At 37.7% G+C, this 20,349-nt stretch overlaps 2 protein-coding genes across 5 annotated transcripts in view; one reads left to right on the top strand and one right to left on the bottom strand.

The window, feature by feature from the left end:
• The window catches only part of ENO4 (enolase 4), a 62,263-nt gene extending 47,048 nt beyond the window's left edge, over positions 1 to 15,215 (top strand). The window contains exon 14 of the mRNA XM_058435976.1: positions 15,123 to 15,215. Coding sequence (XP_058291959.1) covers positions 15,123 to 15,169 — 47 coding nt within the window. The 3' untranslated portion in view covers positions 15,170 to 15,215. The remainder of the gene's footprint in view (positions 1 to 15,122) is intronic.
• Positions 1 to 20,349, bottom strand: part of SHTN1 (shootin 1) — a 123,594-nt gene that overhangs the window by 14,921 nt on the left and 88,324 nt on the right. For 2 of the 4 annotated variants that reach the window (XM_032176815.2, XM_058435974.1), the window contains 4 exons: positions 19,001 to 19,110; positions 15,416 to 15,469; positions 10,282 to 10,402; positions 5,713 to 5,905 (listed from right to left, as the gene is read on the bottom strand). In XM_032176815.2, coding sequence (XP_032032706.1) covers positions 5,713 to 5,905; positions 10,282 to 10,402; positions 15,416 to 15,469; positions 19,001 to 19,110 — 478 coding nt within the window. The remainder of the gene's footprint in view (positions 1 to 5,712; positions 5,906 to 10,281; positions 10,403 to 15,415; positions 15,470 to 19,000; positions 19,111 to 20,349) is intronic. The other 2 variants (XM_058435975.1, XM_032176841.2) reach the window with 1 other exon arrangement.

Raw genomic sequence — 20,349 nt, 5'->3', positions numbered from 1 at the left:
TAGTCAACCTAGCTGGGGTGAAAGAAGGGAGGGTAGGCCCCAACCAGCTTCAGCTTGACTGTACTGCACGACACTCTTTGGTAAATATGATTGGCAGGCATATCAAGTGTCTATGTCACATTAAAAAAATACATACATCTGCAATGGTGGCGAACTGATAGCTATGTCCAAAAATTGAATCCACTTTCAAAAGCTAAAGTCATTTGGAAACATATGTTGAATACAGTGGTGATTAGAATGGGTCACGTCATCTTTTGATCAAAATGAATACTGACACTATTCTCTTAGAGGACCAGCAGAGCGGCTCTGAAGCAATCTTCTCATCTTCTCACCCATTTTCTCCACCCCGAAATAAACAGGTGGGAAAGACTGCCCAATTTATTTTCTCTGTGATCAGGTACTTTTTTTTTTTTTTTTTTTTTTTTTGAGTTAGAGTCTCGCTCTGTGCCCCAGGCTGGAGTGCAGTGGCACAATCTCGGCTCACTGCAACCTCCACCTCCTGGGTTCAAGCGATTCTCCTGCCTCCTCAGCCTCCTAAGTAGCTAGGATTACAGGCATGTGCCACCCCACCCGACTAATTTTTGTATTTTTAGTAGAGATAGGGTTTTGCCATGTTGGCCCGGCTGGTCTCGAACTCCTGACCTCAAGTGATCTGCCTGCCTCAGCCTCCCAAAGTGCTGGGATTATAGGCGTAAGCCACCATGCCTGGCCTGTGATCAGGTACTTCTAACCTAAAAAGGTCTAAATGCATTTGGGGCAATAGTGAAGGGCTGCAATGGGTATGTTGGCCCCTAAGTGTACTAATCTAAAAGATCACAGTTATTTTGATTTGGACTTGTAAGTCCTGAGGATGTATTTTAAAAATTAATTATTTTACATTTCTGGGTTTGTGTTTTTCTATAAAAACTACACTGAGAGACACGTAGCTAGGAAATATGTGCCTCTTACTCCTTTTCCTAACCGTGAACAGCTTTACCAAGTGAACACATTTGCTAGGAATTACTGGGATTCGAAAGCTGAAAGGGACTCTGTACAGTACGTAATCTACTTGCCTCAATTTTGGATTAGAAGAAACACAACAAAAAGAAAACAAAACACAGAGAGGTTAAACGACTTGTCCAAGTCATCCGGCCCAGTCAAAAACCCAGGGGTCTAGTATCTTAGCTTTGGTGCTTGATGATCCATTATCTCAGCAATATAATTGTAAGATAAGATAAGATAGGAAAGGAATTTATTAAAATGCTTTTCCTATATGATCTAATTTACATGATGGTCCTACAGGGCAGGCATTACTACCATCAATTTACACACCAGGAAATTCAGTTATAGATTACATAACTTTCCCAGGGTCACAAATATCTAAACAGCAGACCCAGGATCTGAACCCTACTCTGCCTGATTTTAGAGTTCAAGTCTTCAAAACAACTGGATGCTGCTTGCCACCCTGTGCACATGTGGACAGGCACTGGCTTAGAAAATAAATCACATTGTTTCCTTGTTACTCCCCTTCCTGTCTACAGGCTTTTATTGATTAAAATACAAATCACTCTTGTTTTTCTGACCCTGGGCAACACTTAATTATTTTATTGCCAGGTATTATAGCTGTCTCAAAGTAAAAGAGTTTCTTTTAAAAAGTCTATAATTTAGGCTGGGCATGGTGGCTCACCCCTGTAATCCCAGAACTTTGGGAGGCTGAGGTGGATGGATCACCTGAGGTCAGGAGTTCGAGACCAGCCTGACCAACGTGGTGAAACCCCGTCTCTACTAAAACTACAAAAATTAGCCGGGCATGGTGGCGGGCGCCTGTAATCACAGCTACTCAGGAGGCTGAGGCAGGAGAATCACTGGAACTCAGGTGGCGGAGGTTGCAGTGAGCCGAGATCGTGCCATTGCACTCCAGCCTGGGTGACAGCAAGACTACATCACAAAAAAAAAAAAAATTCTATAATTTAGAATTTTCTCTCTTTGATTCTCACCCATTGATTGGCCTGAATCAGTGAATAAAATACCTTACTATATTTTAACATTATCAGATTTAATCTTAGTCAAAAGAAAGAGCATGAAAGCAAAAATGAGGTTTGCACTTAATGTGCCTGGCCAGCCCTTTACCTCTTATAGCATAAAGGGACATGATGAGCATAATTCTGATCTAAATTATAACCAATCGGAATTCATAACATTCACATTCACTGTGAGATTTAAGATACTAGGATTAGATGGTATATACTTATTAGACATAATTAACAGGACACATTTGGAAGCTAGTATTAAAATAGAAACAGAATAAATTAGGCTTTCCCAAGCCCTGATTATCTTTTCCTTTCTTTTTCTTCTTTTTTCTTAAAAACAAAACAGAAAAAAATATCCTTGCTTTGCATATGTTGGTGACAGGAACGTTAATTTTAATTAATCCTTATAATTAAGCATTAAAAGTGTTTCTTGCTTTCTTATAGGTCCCTAGGAAATAAATCAGTATATCTTTGACTTTATAATTTACCAGAGAGGAGTTAATCAATTATATGGAATCTATACATATGTTGATTTTAGGAATTTATTAAAAGAAAAAAACTTTCTAGGTATAGTGTGATGTTATTTAATTTTCTGGTTAAGTGAAGATCTTACGCAGAAAACATCTTTGTCTCTACCTTTACACTTAAAACCTTTCTTGGTAGTTTTGCAAACTTTCCTGTCCATCTGAGGCCAATCAAGTGAGCACAGGTGAATCTTTCTTTTACAACTGGGTATTCTGTTGTCTCTGATAACTTAATTTAGAGTAGGCACAATGGCAAAAAAGATATGCAAGACTGAGCTGAATATAAATGATTTCCAGGCATTTAAAAAATGTTTTAAAACCAAATAATCCAATCAAACAAAAACCTCTAATATCAAGCTTGCGTGCCTATGTGACTGTCGAATAATGGGAGAATGCTGATTGAGTACTGTAGTTGATATTCTACTATTTTATTCATACTGAAAATGTGCTCATTCATTTATTCAAAAAGAATTTATTGAAAGCCTGCCATATGGCAGGAATTGTTCCATGTGTGTGAGACACATCAGTAGACAAAACAGGAAAAATTCTTACCCTCATGGAGCTTACATTCCAGCGGGGGAGAGAAAAAATAAAACAATAAATATAATACATATAAAGTATATAGTAAGTTAGAAGGTGATAATTGCTCTAGGGAGAAATGACGTAGGATAAGGGGGAATCAGAGCTTAAGGGAAGAGCAGTCACAATTTTGAATAGGGTGGCCAGGGTAGAGAAGGCCAGGCCTCATAGAGAAGATAACATTTGAGCAACACATCCATGGAGGCGAGGGAGTAAGCCATGCAGCTCTTAGAGAAGACCATACTAGGCAGCGAAGGGCCTAGGGTGAAGTGGTACTGGGACAAAAAGGCCAAAGTGGAGGGGGAAGGGAAGTTAGAGTGGCTGGGGCTGGTGTGTGTGTGTGTGTGTGTGTGTGTGTGTGTGTGTGTGTGTGTGTGAGAGAGAGAGTGCATGCATACATATGTTGGGGCAGTAATGTCTGTATTTAGAGACGATGTCATTGGCATCCTCCCTTGACCTTGATTCAGGTCAACAGCCAATAGCGCCGCTCACATGAAACAGTAACGGTGGTGTTGCCACAGATAAAATAGAAGTGTAACTACTAGAATGCAAAGACGGTTTTTAAAAGCAAAGGAAATATTTTACTTATTAATTGCTGACCCAACTTCAAAGTGCTTTGACAGGCCAAGTCTATAAAGTAAGAGAATGTGGTTAGTATAATAGAGTACTTATTAATAAGTCAAAGCCAGCCAGAAACAGCACTGAAAATAACCCTTCTTATTCCTGGAAGCTAGGCCAGTTTCAGGGGATTCTGACAAATGATACAAACTGTTAAAGCTTACATGTAACTACATTAAGTTAAACTTCTTTTAGTCATTAAAAGGCTTAAACATAAATGAATGAAGTGTGCCTGTCTGGGTAAATAATTACCGTATACCTATACAGAATTCCCAGATTAATCTGGATAGTCTAATTATACTTAAGAAACAGATTTTTCCAGAAAGGTGCTCTTATTTGATAAATTACTGTCAATACGAAAATACACGGCATCAGTTATTTTATTTAGCTAAAGAATGTCAAGAACCAAATAATCGAGCATTAGGTTTCAAAGTTTAAAAGTTAATACAGCAGTCCAAAACATTTGTATTAGAGCTTTAAGTAGATAAATTAAATTGGAATGTGTCTCTTAAGCAGTCATTGAACAAGCAAGATGAGAAATAAATTGAGCTTCACATCCGCCTTTATGGCATCTAACAACTGTGTCTGTCAACACATGGATCCTTTTCACTGTCAATTCAACACACATTTTGCAGACCTTGGGCCTGCAATTATTTCATTTCCTTTCTTGGAAATGTAATTTCCACTTACTTTTGGTGAACAAAAGGCAGACAAAAGGAGGAAGGAGTTGCAGTATTTTCTGATTCAGATTATCTGTGTAAAATGGTAAAGGAAAAAAATCTATACACACACACTGAAGCATTTATCAGAAACTAACTTGTCTCAGCCAAATTGCTTTTGTGTCTGGATATTGGTTCAAATGTAGCCAGACTGTTGATGTCAAATTAGGTGTTAAACAAATTTAATAGGAAAGATGGAGAATGAATATAGATCATCTTTCTGTTAGAACTGTTCAAATGACTCTAGTCAAAAGAAAGGAAACACATGACTACAGGAGAAAATGTGCTTTTAAACACAGTGAAATTAGATAAAACTGTAAATCAGCAAAGAAGGCCATTCATTCCAGAAGAGAAAAAAAAGTTAATAGTAGCAATGAGAGAATGCAAGAGAGGAAGAAAATACCAGTTGGCAAAAATAGATCCAAATTGAATTTCAACTTCATTTGTCCAGGTTTCACCTTTTAAGCTAAGACAGCTAGAGTTACAAAAAAGGGGTTCTTTCTCTCTTGATAGGACAGGAAATCAGAGGTTTAATTAACCATGATTACAATATTCGGCTGATCTGATTTGTCTCACCTCTTCCTTTTCTTTAAGTGACAAACTAGCTGACATCCTGGCAAGAGAACTAAAGCAAAACTGTAGACTAATTTCAAAAAAGAGCTGCCATTGTTATAAAACAAATTGATCCTCCACTAGATCTGTCTGAAACACATTCAATAGCAGGATTAACTCTTTGACAATCAAAGTGCCACTCTGAAGCAAGTCTATACAGATAATTCTTTACATAGTATCTTTTCATTTTCAGGATAGAGCAATATTAGGCACATCTTTAACTGAAGACTAGAAAAGAAGGTTGTAAAAACGTGCCCTTCTAAGTAGCCTCTGAAAGATCTAGTATCTTCTTGGGCTGCTCATGAACTATTAAGAGGGATGATCTTGTATTTAATCTTGAAAGACTGATTAAGTGTCTCCTGATGCAGAGTCTGTATCATCCAGATCAATTCTTTGTGTAGAAGAACCTGATTACCAAACCAGTTTAGGGGAAGTAATTCTCCTTGTACATGGTACTTGCTTTGGATCTGAATGAGATCTCTTAGCTAGGACCCTAGAATGAAAAAGCTGGCCCATCAAATGAAAAGAAGAAGAGAATTTACTGGCGAGCCAAATCAAAATCTCTCTAAAGAGAAACAAATCAAAGAAACACAAAAGTTAGTCATTATAGATTCTTCGATACACCACTTAGTAAAGAGCATCGTTACTTACTGAAACGTAACCTTGGAACTTGTGCATCCTTCCAATTTACGGGGCCCTTCACCTGGCTCAGGTGTTGGGGGGGACGGGCTGTTGAATTCTGCCTCCAGAGTTTTCTTGTTCAAGGCTGTTTTTGTTACACTGGATACAGAACCCAACACTGGCATGGATTTGGACTCTGAGGTGGCTAATATCCCAGTTGGACCTTAAAACCAAACACATACCTCAAGTTTAATAATTCTGTATGATGCTTATTAATATGGCACTGAAAAACAGATTAGCTGAAAATCCCTCAAGAAGTGAAAAGGCCAAGTTTGTTAAAATTTGAAGAGCATGCTGGAAAATGTTCTTGTTGGAAATCTGTTCCGCTTTAGTGGTACTACTATGTTTCAATCTACCAGGACCACGCTGAGAAATTGTGTACAGACCTTTAAGAAACCACAAAATCCCAGGCCACAATTCCCTCACTGACCAGGGTCCTTCATAATACTGGAATTGTGGAAAGTCTTTTCCTCTCATAGAGTATGGCTTTCTGACAGCCCTACTTGAACCATTTCGCCTCTCAAGAGTTAATTCTTCCCAAAACTCAGCTCTGCATTTTAAACAGAAAATGGAACCATGTCAAAAGGCTGTTTCTAAAAGGCTCATGAAGGCTTCTTGAGCATTAAACAGTTTTTATGAACATTTTCATTTTAATGTGAATGAGAAGTAAGTGGATTTATTTCCTCTTAAAACACAGACACAAAATCATAAAAATTAAGTGGGAAAGAGTTTGGCTATTTACCTTTTGGACTTTTCTGCTCTTTAGGACAGAATTTTAAAACTGTAATAAAACTTGTTACTGGAATTATTGGCATATCAATCTAAAAATTCTGGGCATTGAAGCCAGTCCCTAATTTTAGGTGGAAAGATTCTATCCTAGTCAGTTTTTCTCAAAGCATGATTGTAGTAAGTGCTTCTTGAAACTTCAGAAGGAATGCTTTTAAAACAAAGAGATTTATGAAATAAGTCACAAATATGCAAATTAAATGACTATTTCTAGAAACAAAGTGAGACGATAACCTTGAAATGTGCCAGTAAGAAGAGCACAAAACTTGGGTGTCTCTTGGGTGTCTATCCCTAACAAATGTCAGATCATCTTAAAATGGAAAGCACTAGTGGGTATAATCCAAAATGCTAGCTAATCCCTGACCATTGGTATTAAGCTCTGGAATGCTATTCTTACATTTGGATTTAATGTGCCTGATGTACTCAGTATAACAGCGTAACATATCAACTCTAAAAATGAAGGTCTAATTTGAAAAACCTACCTAAGAGAGACTAAAAAATTGTGAACCCATTCTGTTGGACACCTGTCTGAGCCTTGCTCTATGCAGGTGACACAGGACCTCTCTGTTCTAGTGGAAGCCCCAGTTCACAAAGCATTAGTTTCTATCTTCCCTATTTAATTCACCTATACTCTCTAGGCAGACAAGTTTGGACATTACTGGATATTTTTATCTAAAAGGCCTTTTCCGGCTGGGAGTGGTGGCTCATGCCTGTAATCCCAGCACTTTGGGAGGCCGAGGCAGGCGGATCGCCTGAGGTCAGGAGTTAGAGACCAACTCGGCCAACATGGTGAAACCCTGTCTCTACTAAATATACAAAAATCAGCTGGGTTTGATGGTGGGCGCCTGTAATCCCAGCTACATGGGAGGCTGAGGCAAGAGAATCGCTTGAACTCAGGAGGCAGAGGTTGCAGTGAGCCGTGATCATGCCACTGCACTCCAGCCTGGGCGACAGAGAGAGACTTTGTCTCAGAGAAAAAAGAAAAAAAGTCCTTTTCTTTCCAGCTATGTCAAGCCTCATGTTGCATGGAGCTGTGGCAGTTAAGAGAGAAGGGCAGAACAGAAAGATCAATTAATTTTAGAGTTCCTGAAAATATAAATATGAAGTTGAATTCATGATTTGCTTCTGATCAGCTCTATTCTGCCCTTGGATAAGCATGGACTACAACACTAGGTAGCTTTAAACAATCTGTGCTTGTAAGAAAGATCTGCTTCTGAATACACCAACACATCTTCTGCAAAAAGGAAGGAAAGTAGTGAGCTAAGCTACAGCTCTTATATTGTTCTTATATACAAAAAGACATTTTTTAAAATGTACACTGTTTAAGAGTATTATTACTGTATCCTGTTTAAGATACTCAATGTTCTCCAAGAGGCACTTGCTGCTCTTTGAAATGTCAGTTTGGTAGACCACAAGGCTAGGTAAAACAAGGGAACATTAGTTAGATGCCTAAGAAAAATCCTAAGGAAAAGGGTACAACATCCTTTGTCCCTGGGGGAGATAACCATTAACCTGAGATCTTAGCTCTGCAAACTCTCAGGCTGTCTCTCTTCTGATGTTTCCTTTCTCTACTTTTGACCTCACATTTACTTTCCCAAAAGCCTTTCTGGGCAGAAGAAAACCACCCCAGAGATTCAAGTACCTGAGACACCAACCTATCCAACTCTTCACCTCTGTCACCTGACTCCCACCATGCAGCTCTGCGGCTTTACTTTCTTCCTTACTTTCCCCCCTGGAATTTTCACTTTGTCACTCCATAGCCTTTATAAAAATATTCACATGGTAAAAGCCACCTCTAGTTTGATAATAGAAAAATGTTTGTACCACCTAAAAAATGGTATGATTTCTTTTTTAGGTGGTAAGAGTTTATAAGTTTGTTTCCTTCCTTTTTTTTTTCTTTTGCTTTGGCTATTAGGAAACTCAAAGGAAATTTCTGCTCAATTACAAGTCACTCCCTTAGTGTGTGTTTGCTCTCTATCTCACCAATGAGTTCTCATTTTTCTATTCATTTATTAACAATTCTATTGAATACGTATTTTCTATTCTTACTGCCCTAAAATAATACAAATATTTGTATATTGGTGGAATATAATACATTAAGTGAAATATTCCTACCATATTCATGAAATGTGTTCCTTTCTGTACTCTGAATTATTCAAATTTCCATATTAACTAAAATAAAAACCTTTGCTCACTTCTTCCATTGAAAACTAACTCTGAAATGAGAGTGTTGCACATTTTGACCAAATTTGTGAGTGAAGTAACAATGTTTCTGCAGAAACAAAAAAGCCAGTGGCAAAACACAAAATGTGAACGACATAGCACTAAAATGGCACATCAACAAAGTCCTTAAAAATAGCAATGTTTACATGAGCACTTTAAGGCTGAAACGATGAAAAGGATGACTCAAGCACTGATTAAGTCACAAAATGAATAACGATTATATGTCACGGGGAGGCTGCATAATGCTCGCAAAGCCATCCTAAGAAAAAAAATGTTATGGTACCCCCTTAATTTTCCTGAGGTAGTTGTTTTGGGGGGCACAGTAGGAGGGGAGAATCTTTGTAAGATTTTCATAATAGAACTTCCAAACCAACCTAAAAACTGAATGGCTGACTTTTTTTTTAAAGAAGAAAAGTTTCATCTTCTTATAATAAAAGTTTGGTTGGTATTAAGCCACTTTGGGTTCAAGGAATCAATTTACTCAATTATCTGAGTACATCTCTCCCTGAACATTAGAACTTGATGATCAAAAACCCATCTTTAATATTCTTGCTACTTAAATTTGGTCAATGTGACTCAGTATTTTCCAGATTTAAACTGTTACGATAGACTACTTGAAGCTGACTGAACTCAATCTAGAAGCTTCAGCCCATTAGCTGTGGTTGCTGATTAATTTTACTTTAAGGTAGTTTTTTGAAGTCGGCTTCCTATCTGGTCACAAGGGGAAACCTCATAAAGGTTTCCGTTAATTCCCATGACCAAGCTGATGAAACCACTGAAGCCACGCACAGTTCTGGGATACACTTGGAGGCCTAATACAGACCTAATGTCACACAGATGCAAACTGTGAGCTCCAGACTTGCTCAGATGGTACATAATAGTCAGTGACAGAGCTTGAATTTGCCAGTCACTCAGTTCACAGGCAGGCACAGTAAGCTAAATGGATACAAAGAGTAAAGATGATTTTCCTGCATTTGTAACTGATGTGTAATTTCTACTGCAACTACTAAATGTGTGCTCATTTTGTGCCATGCACATTGCTAAGCATTTTTCACATATTGCCTTAATCTTTAGAATTATCCTGTGAAGCAGTGCTTTTATTATTCTCATTATATAGATGAAGAAACTGAGGCACAAAGAGGTTCAGTAATTTGCTTAAGGGCAACCAGCTAGTATACAAGAGAACTAGGACTCAAACTTGGGTGGTCTGGCTCCAGAGCCTGTACTCGATGCTATATTGTTGCCGAAACTCTTCCTGAATGTCTTTACACAAGGGCATCTTGCATTAAACAAATCAGATCTATAAATGCCTGGTTACCTACAAATAAGTAAACACACCAATAAATAAAAATATCTAAGAGTTCTTATGAGATATCCATAAATATCTTTACCCATCCCATACTTCTCACTCACATTAAAAACAAATATTTTAATAATAATTTTTAAAAGATTGTTTCATGTAAAAAGAGACTTAGAAGAAGATGTTTCAGAGATGAAGAGAAGGACTGTGGAGAATTCAAACCGGCTTACTACTGCTATCTGCTTCTGCTGTCACCTTTCTGCGACGCAAAATCCTTTCTAACTCAGTTTCACTGTTTTCAGGGTCAAGGGATTTTAAGCTTCTTGAACTAGTGGATTTGTTAAGTGTCCCCTAAAGTGAAAACAAAACAAAAACAAAAAGGTTAATGTCTTAATACAATCTACAAAAGAATATAAAAATCAAACCATGAAAACATTACCAGAATTTGAATGGAATTATGAAACAAAATGAATTTGCTATATATTAATATTTTTTAAATGTGCACATTTTCAACAAGACAGAGTGTTGGATCATTTAAGAAGATGCTACTGATGGTGTAAATGCTAGCTTTTGTTTCAGAAGAACAGTACAAGAACACTTCTGGAAGAGGTGACTATATGAAATTCATCAGTGGGAAGGTACCTGCATAGGGACGATTAAGATGTGATGTGTGTTGACTAGGTGGAGAAGAGAATTGATATATTAAACTCACCTTAGAAGGAAATCTTTATATGGCAGCGACAAGCTACTAAACTGAAATCACAGCGGCACTGAAAAATGTGTGACTGATCCTTCAGAGGGTAACCCTGGCTGCACACCTGATGTCCGTGGTGTCATAGCTGTCAAAGGAGGCACATAATGCTCTCCAGGGGCCGACCCAAAGAAGGGCTGCACTGAGCAGATCTTGACTTCAGTATGAAAGGAAAGTTATAATCATACAGAGAGGCAAGCAAGGGTCGGCATCTTAACTCCACATTCCTAACACAGGAGACAGTTAATGTATAATTCAGGGCCCAGAAGACACTGAAGGAAACAAGAGATGCTATAAATCTGTACTCCTGCTGAAACTGATACTGGCTTTCAAGAAGACAGAGAAAGATCCATGTTTCCCTGCTCTGGCTCCTCCGGGAAGTATGTTACAGAGTGAGAGCTATGGTTTTCCATCTCCATTACTAGTCAAGTGTTTGTACAGAACACTGGGTGACGTATTTCTCAGTGATATATAAGGATTTAATACATCAACAAGTCTTTCATAAGAGATGCCCATTATTTCTTTGAAATGGTCCTTCTCAACTGTGCCACATACTTGGGAGGCAGCGGAGGGAGGGGAAGGCAGGAGAACCATAATCTTTTGATCAGAGGAAATAAGAACCTCAAGTCTGGTATAACTTGCCAGACTTCATGCCAGAGTCAAAAGGCAGCTTTTGTCCACCAAGGCTAATAATCTTGCCAGCCTTTGTAATGTTTGAACTCACTAAGGACTTGCCTTAATCCTGCTCCCTCCCTGCCTGCCAACTACCTGAAGGATTCTAATAATTCTACTGGCTAAAAACGGTAACCCTTGTTTCTTCTTTAGCATATAAAACAAAAAAAAAAGGTGCTTGTAAAATCAGATGGTTACAAATCTCATAATTAACCTCTATTAAGAGGTTATGTTATTTTGTTTAGGGAAGTTTTTCCCTAACTGCTTAAAGTTACAGAAAAGTAACCTGTTGTCAGGGAGGAAACTGACTAACAAGATTAGGAGATTATATTATTTTGCTGTCAGCTGCCTAATCAACTGGTTTGCAAAAGACTTAAATAAGGCTCATATTTTCATCAGGCATATAACTTTTTCCTTAGAAGTATCTCTTTTTGTTTTTCATTTATTGTGTAAATACATTAAAAGGACTATCACATCACATGTAACACTATAATGGCTTATTTTATCATTAAAATCTGGTTTGTTTCTTTAACATTGCTGATATGCTTCTTCGTGTAGAAGAGTCACACCGTGAGGTATGACCGATACTGACAAGATACAGAAAATAGAACCATAGCCACTTTACATTTGAAAAAAGTACTACAACAACTATTCCCATATCATTTGTATTTATAATTTTTAAAAACTTACCATCTCTATCATTTGTAAACAGATATTTGAAAAACGTATGGTCATCACTACTAAAATAAGTTGTAAAACTACTACATTGTTTCAATAGCAAGGACGCTGTGTAATTTTTCTCAATGGCTTGATTTAATTCAAGGAAAATTTATGTGTGTGTTCGTACATACATACATACCTTTCAAGGTATCTTTTATTGATGAATGTATCTTTCACAATATTTTCTAGTTTTTTATTTGGATAATGGCATTATTTCCTCAAATTCTTGACTGTAGTAAGCTACTCTCTCATCATACCTGATTACTGAAGGAATCCATTTTCCATGTTTTAACCCTTGAATCCCCAACTTCTTTCTCCATTTACTGACAGATGTGGTGGCTTCAGCTAATATATGAGTAAAATTTCAATACAAGGACAATTGTGGAGGAAAGAAAGGTTTCTGCATGACTCTCAACTGAAATGATGAAGAGCTCAGCTAATAAAATACCAAGACTATTTTAGTTATCTCTTTATATTAGAATCATAAAATTTGAGAATCAGAAATTAACTTAGAAACTGTGGTACATATAATTCCTTCACTTTATAGAAAAGAGAATTCAAATTCAGTGAGCCTCAGGGTCTGGGGACAGGTCCCACAATAAGTCATTGATAGGGCTGGATCTAGAACTTAGATTTCCCAACTCCCAAACCAATACTCTTTTTCTACTTCAAACCACTATGATCATTTAACAATCTTAGGCCCCATGTTAGTTAAATGTTCATAATACTAACTAATCTAATTGTCAGGCAAAATTAACTATTCAAAAATTTCTGGGTATTTTGGAAAACTGAAGATGTCTGAAAAAGACCCGTAATATAATTTTTTTAAAATTGCTTTTAGTTCTTTGATTTACAGCCAACTGAAATTGAGAAGAGAATTTTGATTTGTATCAATCTATTCTTCAGCAATCACCACTGTCACTTAGAGTGGCTTTTTAAGTGACTGGGGTGACTCAAAAGGTTTCATTTCCTAAGCCTCAAAACCTTTTGTGACTATGAGAAATGGACTATACATATTTTTATCTACAAAATATCCACCTTTAAAACTTAAGTGGAAGTAGGTTTGGAAAAACGAGGTCAGTCAATACTGAGACACTAAAAACTGGCCTGAAAATTGTTCAACTCAGAAAATAGAATAGGGTTTTGAAACTCCCCCAAACCAGAGACTTGTTTTCTACCTGTGGGCTAACTTAGCAGAAGGCCAAATCACTAAGTCTTACAACTTGGGTCACATTCCGTTTCATCAAAAAATAACCCACACTGAGCTTCTTTCTGGTTCTGTTCTACAATAGAACCAAACACAGTGTTTTTTGGTTTCTTGACAACCCCTGGTACCAGTGCTTGTGTTTTTCAGTACACAACTGCAGGCTTTTTGTGTTCCATCTTAATTGTTTCTTACATGCCATGATTGTGAGGTTGGCACCATGTGCTTTACAGGGTACTAACTTCAATAATCCTAATAGTCTGAACTCCAACGAGCACCACTAAAGACCCAAATGTCTGGCAGGTCGAGCTAGGAGCTTTCTTTTTATCTTTCTTATAAGAATGTGTGTGGTTTATAGGCTCCAGGTGACAGGGAATTACAAATGGCCCATCCTCCCTCAAAGAAACTTCTATGGGGGAAGAGGAGAACTGCCACTTGGCAAAGAGTAGGGGAGAGAATCATGAGTTCTACTTTTTAAAAAACTTAATGTAAAGAAATAATATTGTCAGAGTAGTAACTCCTAGCGATACATTAATGCCAGGTAAGGCAGTGAGATCTAAAGATAGATCCAAGGCAAGAAGGATGGGGGTAATTTGCACTAAAAAAGGTGTCTTAAAATTTTTTATAACTTATAAATTATTTCACAAATTTCTCTCCTTGAAGTAGCACAAAATTATGGTGAATATGGTATTTAAGAGTAATGCTGTAATTCAGTAAACTTGCTACCATGCAGCATTCTCAGAGAATGGGATATCTTGGCTAATCAAATATTATCATATGTACCTCATAGAGCTGTCTGATTTTCAAAATTAACCTAATTTTTAAAAAGTCAAACTCAGTACAGTCTATTCTTTCACTGTTGACCAGAACTGTGCCCCAGGGGACATCTTTATGAACATGAATTAGCATTATAACACAAACACAACAAAAGAGACTGTCATAGGGAGTTCTCCTTAATAGAACACTGAATAACAGACTTTTCTGATCAAAGAATCCATTAGATAATTACCACATGCTTTTTCAATGGCTTTAATATATTATTCTGTAGGAAGGCCACCACGGTTAGCCAGTGATATACCTCTCTTCAGTGCTAATCCCACTCACTTAAAACTAAAGCAAACTAATTAAGCCATTCTGGGTTAAGTCTACTGTTTAAAGACATGCTTGATGAAAATAATCTTGTTTACCACAATTATGTGGATGTCTACATGCAATGCATAATTAGCACAGCAACAACAAACATGGGAGTATTCAGTCTTGTACCTCTGCCCCCATGTTTGTTGACTTACTGTGCATAATAACTGGGATTGGGACTGTAACAGGATCTGAGAATAGAGCTCTTAGTATCTGAAACATTTTCTAAGTGAGGCATCTGTCTCTGACAGCAACTGCTGGAGAGTGCAGTAGCCGCTGATTCCATTGGCAAAAGCTCACAGTTTGAAAAGCAAAAATATGACTAGGAAGGGACACGAAGCATGCTCTCCAACTGTCAGAAAATAAAATTAGTAACATAAAAAAAGGGCCTCTTATTTTATTCCTCAATTTATCATCAAATAATTGTTTCGACTGTGAGGAAAGGCAGACTGTGACCCTAATACGAAGCTATTTGGGGAGGAGCTTAGCTTCACATTTAGGATTCTCCTTTTAGGCTTCAAAGTAAAGCATTATTCATCTATTATATTTCTGTTTCTCATCAACATGTACGGATCCTTACATATGGCCAGACACTTCATCTTCAAGCTGTGACGCCAGGATTGGAGGGCAAGAATAGGAAACAATGACTTTGGTGAAAGTGTAACCACTCTTTTAGAACAAAATCAGCACAGTGTTATTTGAAAAATTATTAACATATGTGATGGAGCAGTCTGTAAGCACAATCAAATAAACTGGCCAAAGATGAGGCTAATTGTAAATGGGAATAAAACACACCACAAACAATTCACAAAAAAAACAGATTTTAAAATACTCTCCTTTCATTTCCCCATTAGCTAAACAATAAACCGAAATCTATTCTTACCAGTATTCCTTTTAGTTCATCCACTGCACTTTCGCAGCCTTTCAAAGATTCTGGCTATAATTTTAAAAAGAAAGAAAAATTACTGAATAATTCAGTTTTAAAATACTAAACGATGATTTTTACATGGCAAAATATTGGTAGCCTTATATTGGTAATATGTATGACTATATATATTTTTAAATTAGGACTATGTCTTAAGGTTAGGAAAAAATACTAGCCATGTTAGTGCTTTCAAGTAGCAGTTAAACAAAAAATAAGAAGTTATATTCAAAGCAAAAGGAGACAAGCTACCCTCTTCTAAATACCATATTGTTACCTCTTGATTATTATCATAGACAGAGAAGATTTGGTAGACATCGGATTTCAAAGATCTGATTCCAAATTATTCAGAGCTTCTTACAATAAACTGTCCTCTACCTGCATTGCTGGACTCTGCCAGCAAGCAGAGACTAGAAAGAAGGCAGTGCAGAGCAAAAGCAAGCCACAGGGCAGAAAACCTCTCCCAGCTCCACCAGCTATGGGAGGAGGTCAGCTTACAGGGGCCTGGCATGTAAGAATTTCACAAGAGGATAGAGTCGAGAGAGCAGGGACCAGCAAAGAACCTGGCTACAGGAGAAAGTTAGCATGGCTGGCTGCCAGAGCAGTCAAAGACCTCAGAGGAGATGTAGTCCAACCACTCATCTTGGAAGGAAAGTCAGGCTTCAGCAAGGTAGTATTTGAGTTAGGCGTCTTGATTACAAGCTCAGCTCTCTTCTGGCCATACCATGGACAAAATAATTTGAAGTAAAATTCTGGGTATGATTTGCCTCCCCCACAATACCTAACGATCTCTGCGGATCACTCAACTAATTTAATGGAGGGAAAATTTAGCATGAGGACCTCATGAAAAGTAAGTTCAGGAAAGACTTCTGATCGATCTCCCTCGTACCACTTCCTTTCACGAAGGATAGAGATGAAGGGGGAAACTTGCAAGACATAGTGAAAGGAACCCCTTGAGCCTCTTATTCCTGGAAAAGAGGTAAGGTTATATTCTCTCTCATCAAAAAATGAGAGTTAATCAAGAGCAACCTATAATCGTTTCCTCTCAAAAACAGAATTTAAAAATAAGATCCTACTTCAAATTTTAAAAACAGAGAAGTAAGAGAGAGAGAGGTTTGCTGCTCGTGTACAAAGCTGACTAAGGCATTCAGCTCTCATAGCGCAGATTTTCTGTGAAATACACATGCCCTTAGTGCCAGTCAATAAGCACTAGGACACTAATTTCAACCACACTAGCACCACCACCACCACCACCAAGGAATTTAGAAAATAAGCAGTTAAATTAATATTCTCAAGGCAGGCTTGACTTCTGCAGGTCAATCCTTCAGGTGATAAGCTGTGACGTTCAAACAAATGCCCTGCCTTTAGGCATATCCAAAAGTGCTGCCATGCCACTCAGGCTGCCCTCTGACTGCACAAGCCTTTCAAACCCTAGACCACAAAATGTCACCATTTGTGACATTTCAGGAAAGCCCTGATGGTACTAGGGGAAGACGTCTGTCCTCAAGCATGCAGTGACCATTTGTTTTAAAGGTTATTGACCAGGTCATTCAGCACTATATCTACACAGTTTAAGATTACCAGCAAAAAACCCAGAAGTCCACTGATCCTTGTTCAGTTGCTTCCCAGATTTTGAATTGACATTAAATAATGTGTAACTGCAGGAAGAGTCATGGGAAGAAAGAAAAAGCACAAAGTGATATTCTGAAAATGAAAGTATGTATGGAACATTGATTGCTTATGATTTAAGAAGTTTTCAACTTTTTTCTTTCTAAAACTAATTTTGTTTCTTTATGGCATTGTATTTTTCTCTAGCAATAGTTTGGTTTTGCTTATTCTTTCCATAATTAGTGGTGATGCGAAAGTCATAAAAATGGATTCTTTTTCAAAGGTGGCACTCAGACCTTGCATTTTGAAGTATTTTCACACTTTATTCCATTTGATCTTGACAACAACCCCATGTGTCAGATAAGGCAGGTGCTATCCCCATCTTGAAGAGAAGTGTGGGGAAGCTGGGTGACAGTGCCAGGGCCCAACTCCAAGAGCTCTGCTCTTCACTTTCTTGCCAGACACCCGCACTGGGCCAGCTGTGCCAGATCATTCTACACACTCAGCTTCTCCTCCAGTTTTACATTTCATCTTTTACTTAGAAAACTGCTTTCAGATCATTAGCACAAGACCGAATGAACTATTTTATGTGGTTGGCTGAAGCTTCTGTTTCCTTAGATGTAAATTTACTCTTGGAGTTGAGTATTCTTTCCCTCTTTCCAATCCTTTCCCATGTACAGCCCACACTATAGCCACTCTCGCCTTGCCTGGCTATCTTGCCTGGCTGTGACAAAGTGGCAACTTAGAAAACCCCTCAGCGGCGGGCATGGTGGCTCATGCCTGTAATCCCAACACTTTGGGAGGCCAAGGCGGACAGATCACGAAGTCTAGAGATCAAGACCATCCTGGCCAACACGGTGAAACCCTGTCTTTACTAAAAATACAAAAATTAGCTGGGCATGGTGGCATGCGCCTGTAGTTCTAGCTACTTGGGAGGCTGAGGCAGGAGAATCGCTTGAACACGGGAGGCAGAGGTTGCAGTGAGCCGAAATTGTGCCACTGCACTCTAGCCTGGCGACAGAGTAAGACTCCATCTAAAAAAAAAAAAAATTGAAAAAGAAATCCCTCAGAATGTGTACTGAACAGTCATAACACTGGGGGACGTTCACACGGTTAAGGTAGGGCAGCCTTGAGAGGGAGAAAGAACCAAATCATAAAGGTTAGTGAAGAAGGCAAAGGAAAAAGAGGAAGTGGAGGAAGAAGAAGAACCAGTCAGTTCATACCTAATTAGAGAGGAGAAAGAATATTTTTCAAGAACAGTGTTTAAAACTATTATTGGGCTTATTTAAATGTAGCAGATATACAAACAAAGGCAGGGGAGAGATATGAAAGGGACTCTAGGCGACTTCACAGATCCTGGAGGGCTCACTGTGGTCTAGTTTAGGAGAGAGTTTTTCTCCTTGAAGTGACTTGGAAAACATTTTGTGAAATTAATGAAAAACAATCATATAAGTCTCACTATTTTCCCCAAAGTTGTCCTAGTTTTGTTGCTGTTACTATTATGTGATTCCATCCACTATAATAGAAGCCTCAGAAAGGCGAGGGTTTTTGCCTATTTTGTTCACTACTTTATCCCCCGTGCTTAAAACAGTATCTGGCACATAGTAGATAATCAGTAGAATCACACAAAAGAATCAGGAATCAAAGAAAAGAAAGGACGTGATAATTGTTATTTGTTTGGTGTAACAGTTCATATTACTGTCTCTCGTAATGAGACGACAGCACCCCCAAAATAACATGGCTTCCTTTTTATACTGATTTAGGTACACCATGGGTCCTCCTGAAACATGCTTATGTGGAAGTAAAAGCTTTTGTGACACATTAGCTTTATCCTAAGATCTGACAGTGGGTCCTGATGCAGCTTTCATCAAATTTCAAATTTATACATTTAAAAAAGGAAATATCAAACAGGGAAAAAAGCATTTAGTCACTCCATACCTTTGTCTTCGGTCTGGCTGTCTGATTAACGGGTCTAAGATGAACTCCCTTTTTAATTCTATCCATCATCTCTTCAACTGCTTGCCTCTTCAGATCTGTGACTTCTTCAGCTGTTCAAAGAACACATACAGAAATCCTCTTATGTTACAAGAAAACAGCTACTTCCTATTTTTGGTGACTTGGAAAAATTACACTATGCAATTAATCACAGTCATTTTTCATTCACAGTTGCAGAACACTAAAAATTTACTAAGGTTAACAGCTATCAGGTAGCAACACTTAAAGAAAAAAATTTTAGAGAAAAAATCTGATCAGAAAAATAAGAGTTATAAAAATTTGTAGCCTGGATCCAAGTCAGTATTGTCTTGCCTCGTCAACAAAGTAGACTTTGTTCATTTGTCAACATTTCTCCAGGTCTTTAAAATCCCAACTTTGTGCCTAATCCCAAATAATCTTTGTCTCAAATATGTTTTTACAACTTACTGTACATCCTATGTCAAAGAAATCAGCCTAAAAAAGAAACAACTACCAGAAATCCATTAGGCGGAAAAAAGATGAAATAGATGTTTTTTCTTGTTGGAATAAGTCTATAGTCAAAAGACAAACAGCAAATAAATAAAATCTATTTTTAAATTGCTATCTTTTGTTAACGAATCACATGGAAAGGAAACATTTAAGCACACCTTTCTCAAGTCTTTCTAAATTGTCAATGTTAAAAGAAAGTAAACATGAAGCAATAATTGCAATTAGGTAATTATATTTGATTTAAAAATTCAACTATATTGTTTAACGTTGCCACTATTTTGCTGCAAAATAAATAAATAAATAAGAGGTGGAGATGTGTATCAATTGGATGAATGTAACTGAGGTAAACTTAAACTTGTTGATCAGAAAAGTGAAATGTCTCTCTTGTAGAACAGCTTAACCAAAATCACAGAACCGTTTCAGAACATTTATCACCATTAATGCAGTTCTAGGTCTTGTATTTACTTCCATCTAGCTCATTGCAGCCAACATATTTGAGTTTATCTCATAAGGACCTTCCAATTACCATCTTTAATAGACTCTACACTGCCTGGCAATATGGTGGGCACTCAACAAGTCTCTACTGACTACTGGCTTCTGAAGTTTCTGCTTTAAATGGCTACTAATATTTTTACCATTTGAGTAGAAATGACTAAACCCCAAAAGTCTGGCTTCTAAATGCAGACAATCACTACTGCATGCCCATGCTAATTAGCTCTAGTATCAGGCTTTGCAATAAGGAGGCCTAAATTATGGCTTCTTTTTCTGCTAGAAGGCCAGACTCCATTCCAACCCTGGGTAGCCATTCCTCTTGTGTAAGTGCC

This window comes from Hylobates moloch, unplaced genomic scaffold, assembly GCF_009828535.3.
Source record: "Hylobates moloch isolate HMO894 unplaced genomic scaffold, HMol_V3 SCAFFOLD_3, whole genome shotgun sequence".
Taxonomy (NCBI): Eukaryota; Metazoa; Chordata; class Mammalia; order Primates; family Hylobatidae; genus Hylobates; species Hylobates moloch.
Note: the sequence above shows the minus strand (reverse complement) of the source record. Positions and strands in the feature narration are given on the sequence as shown.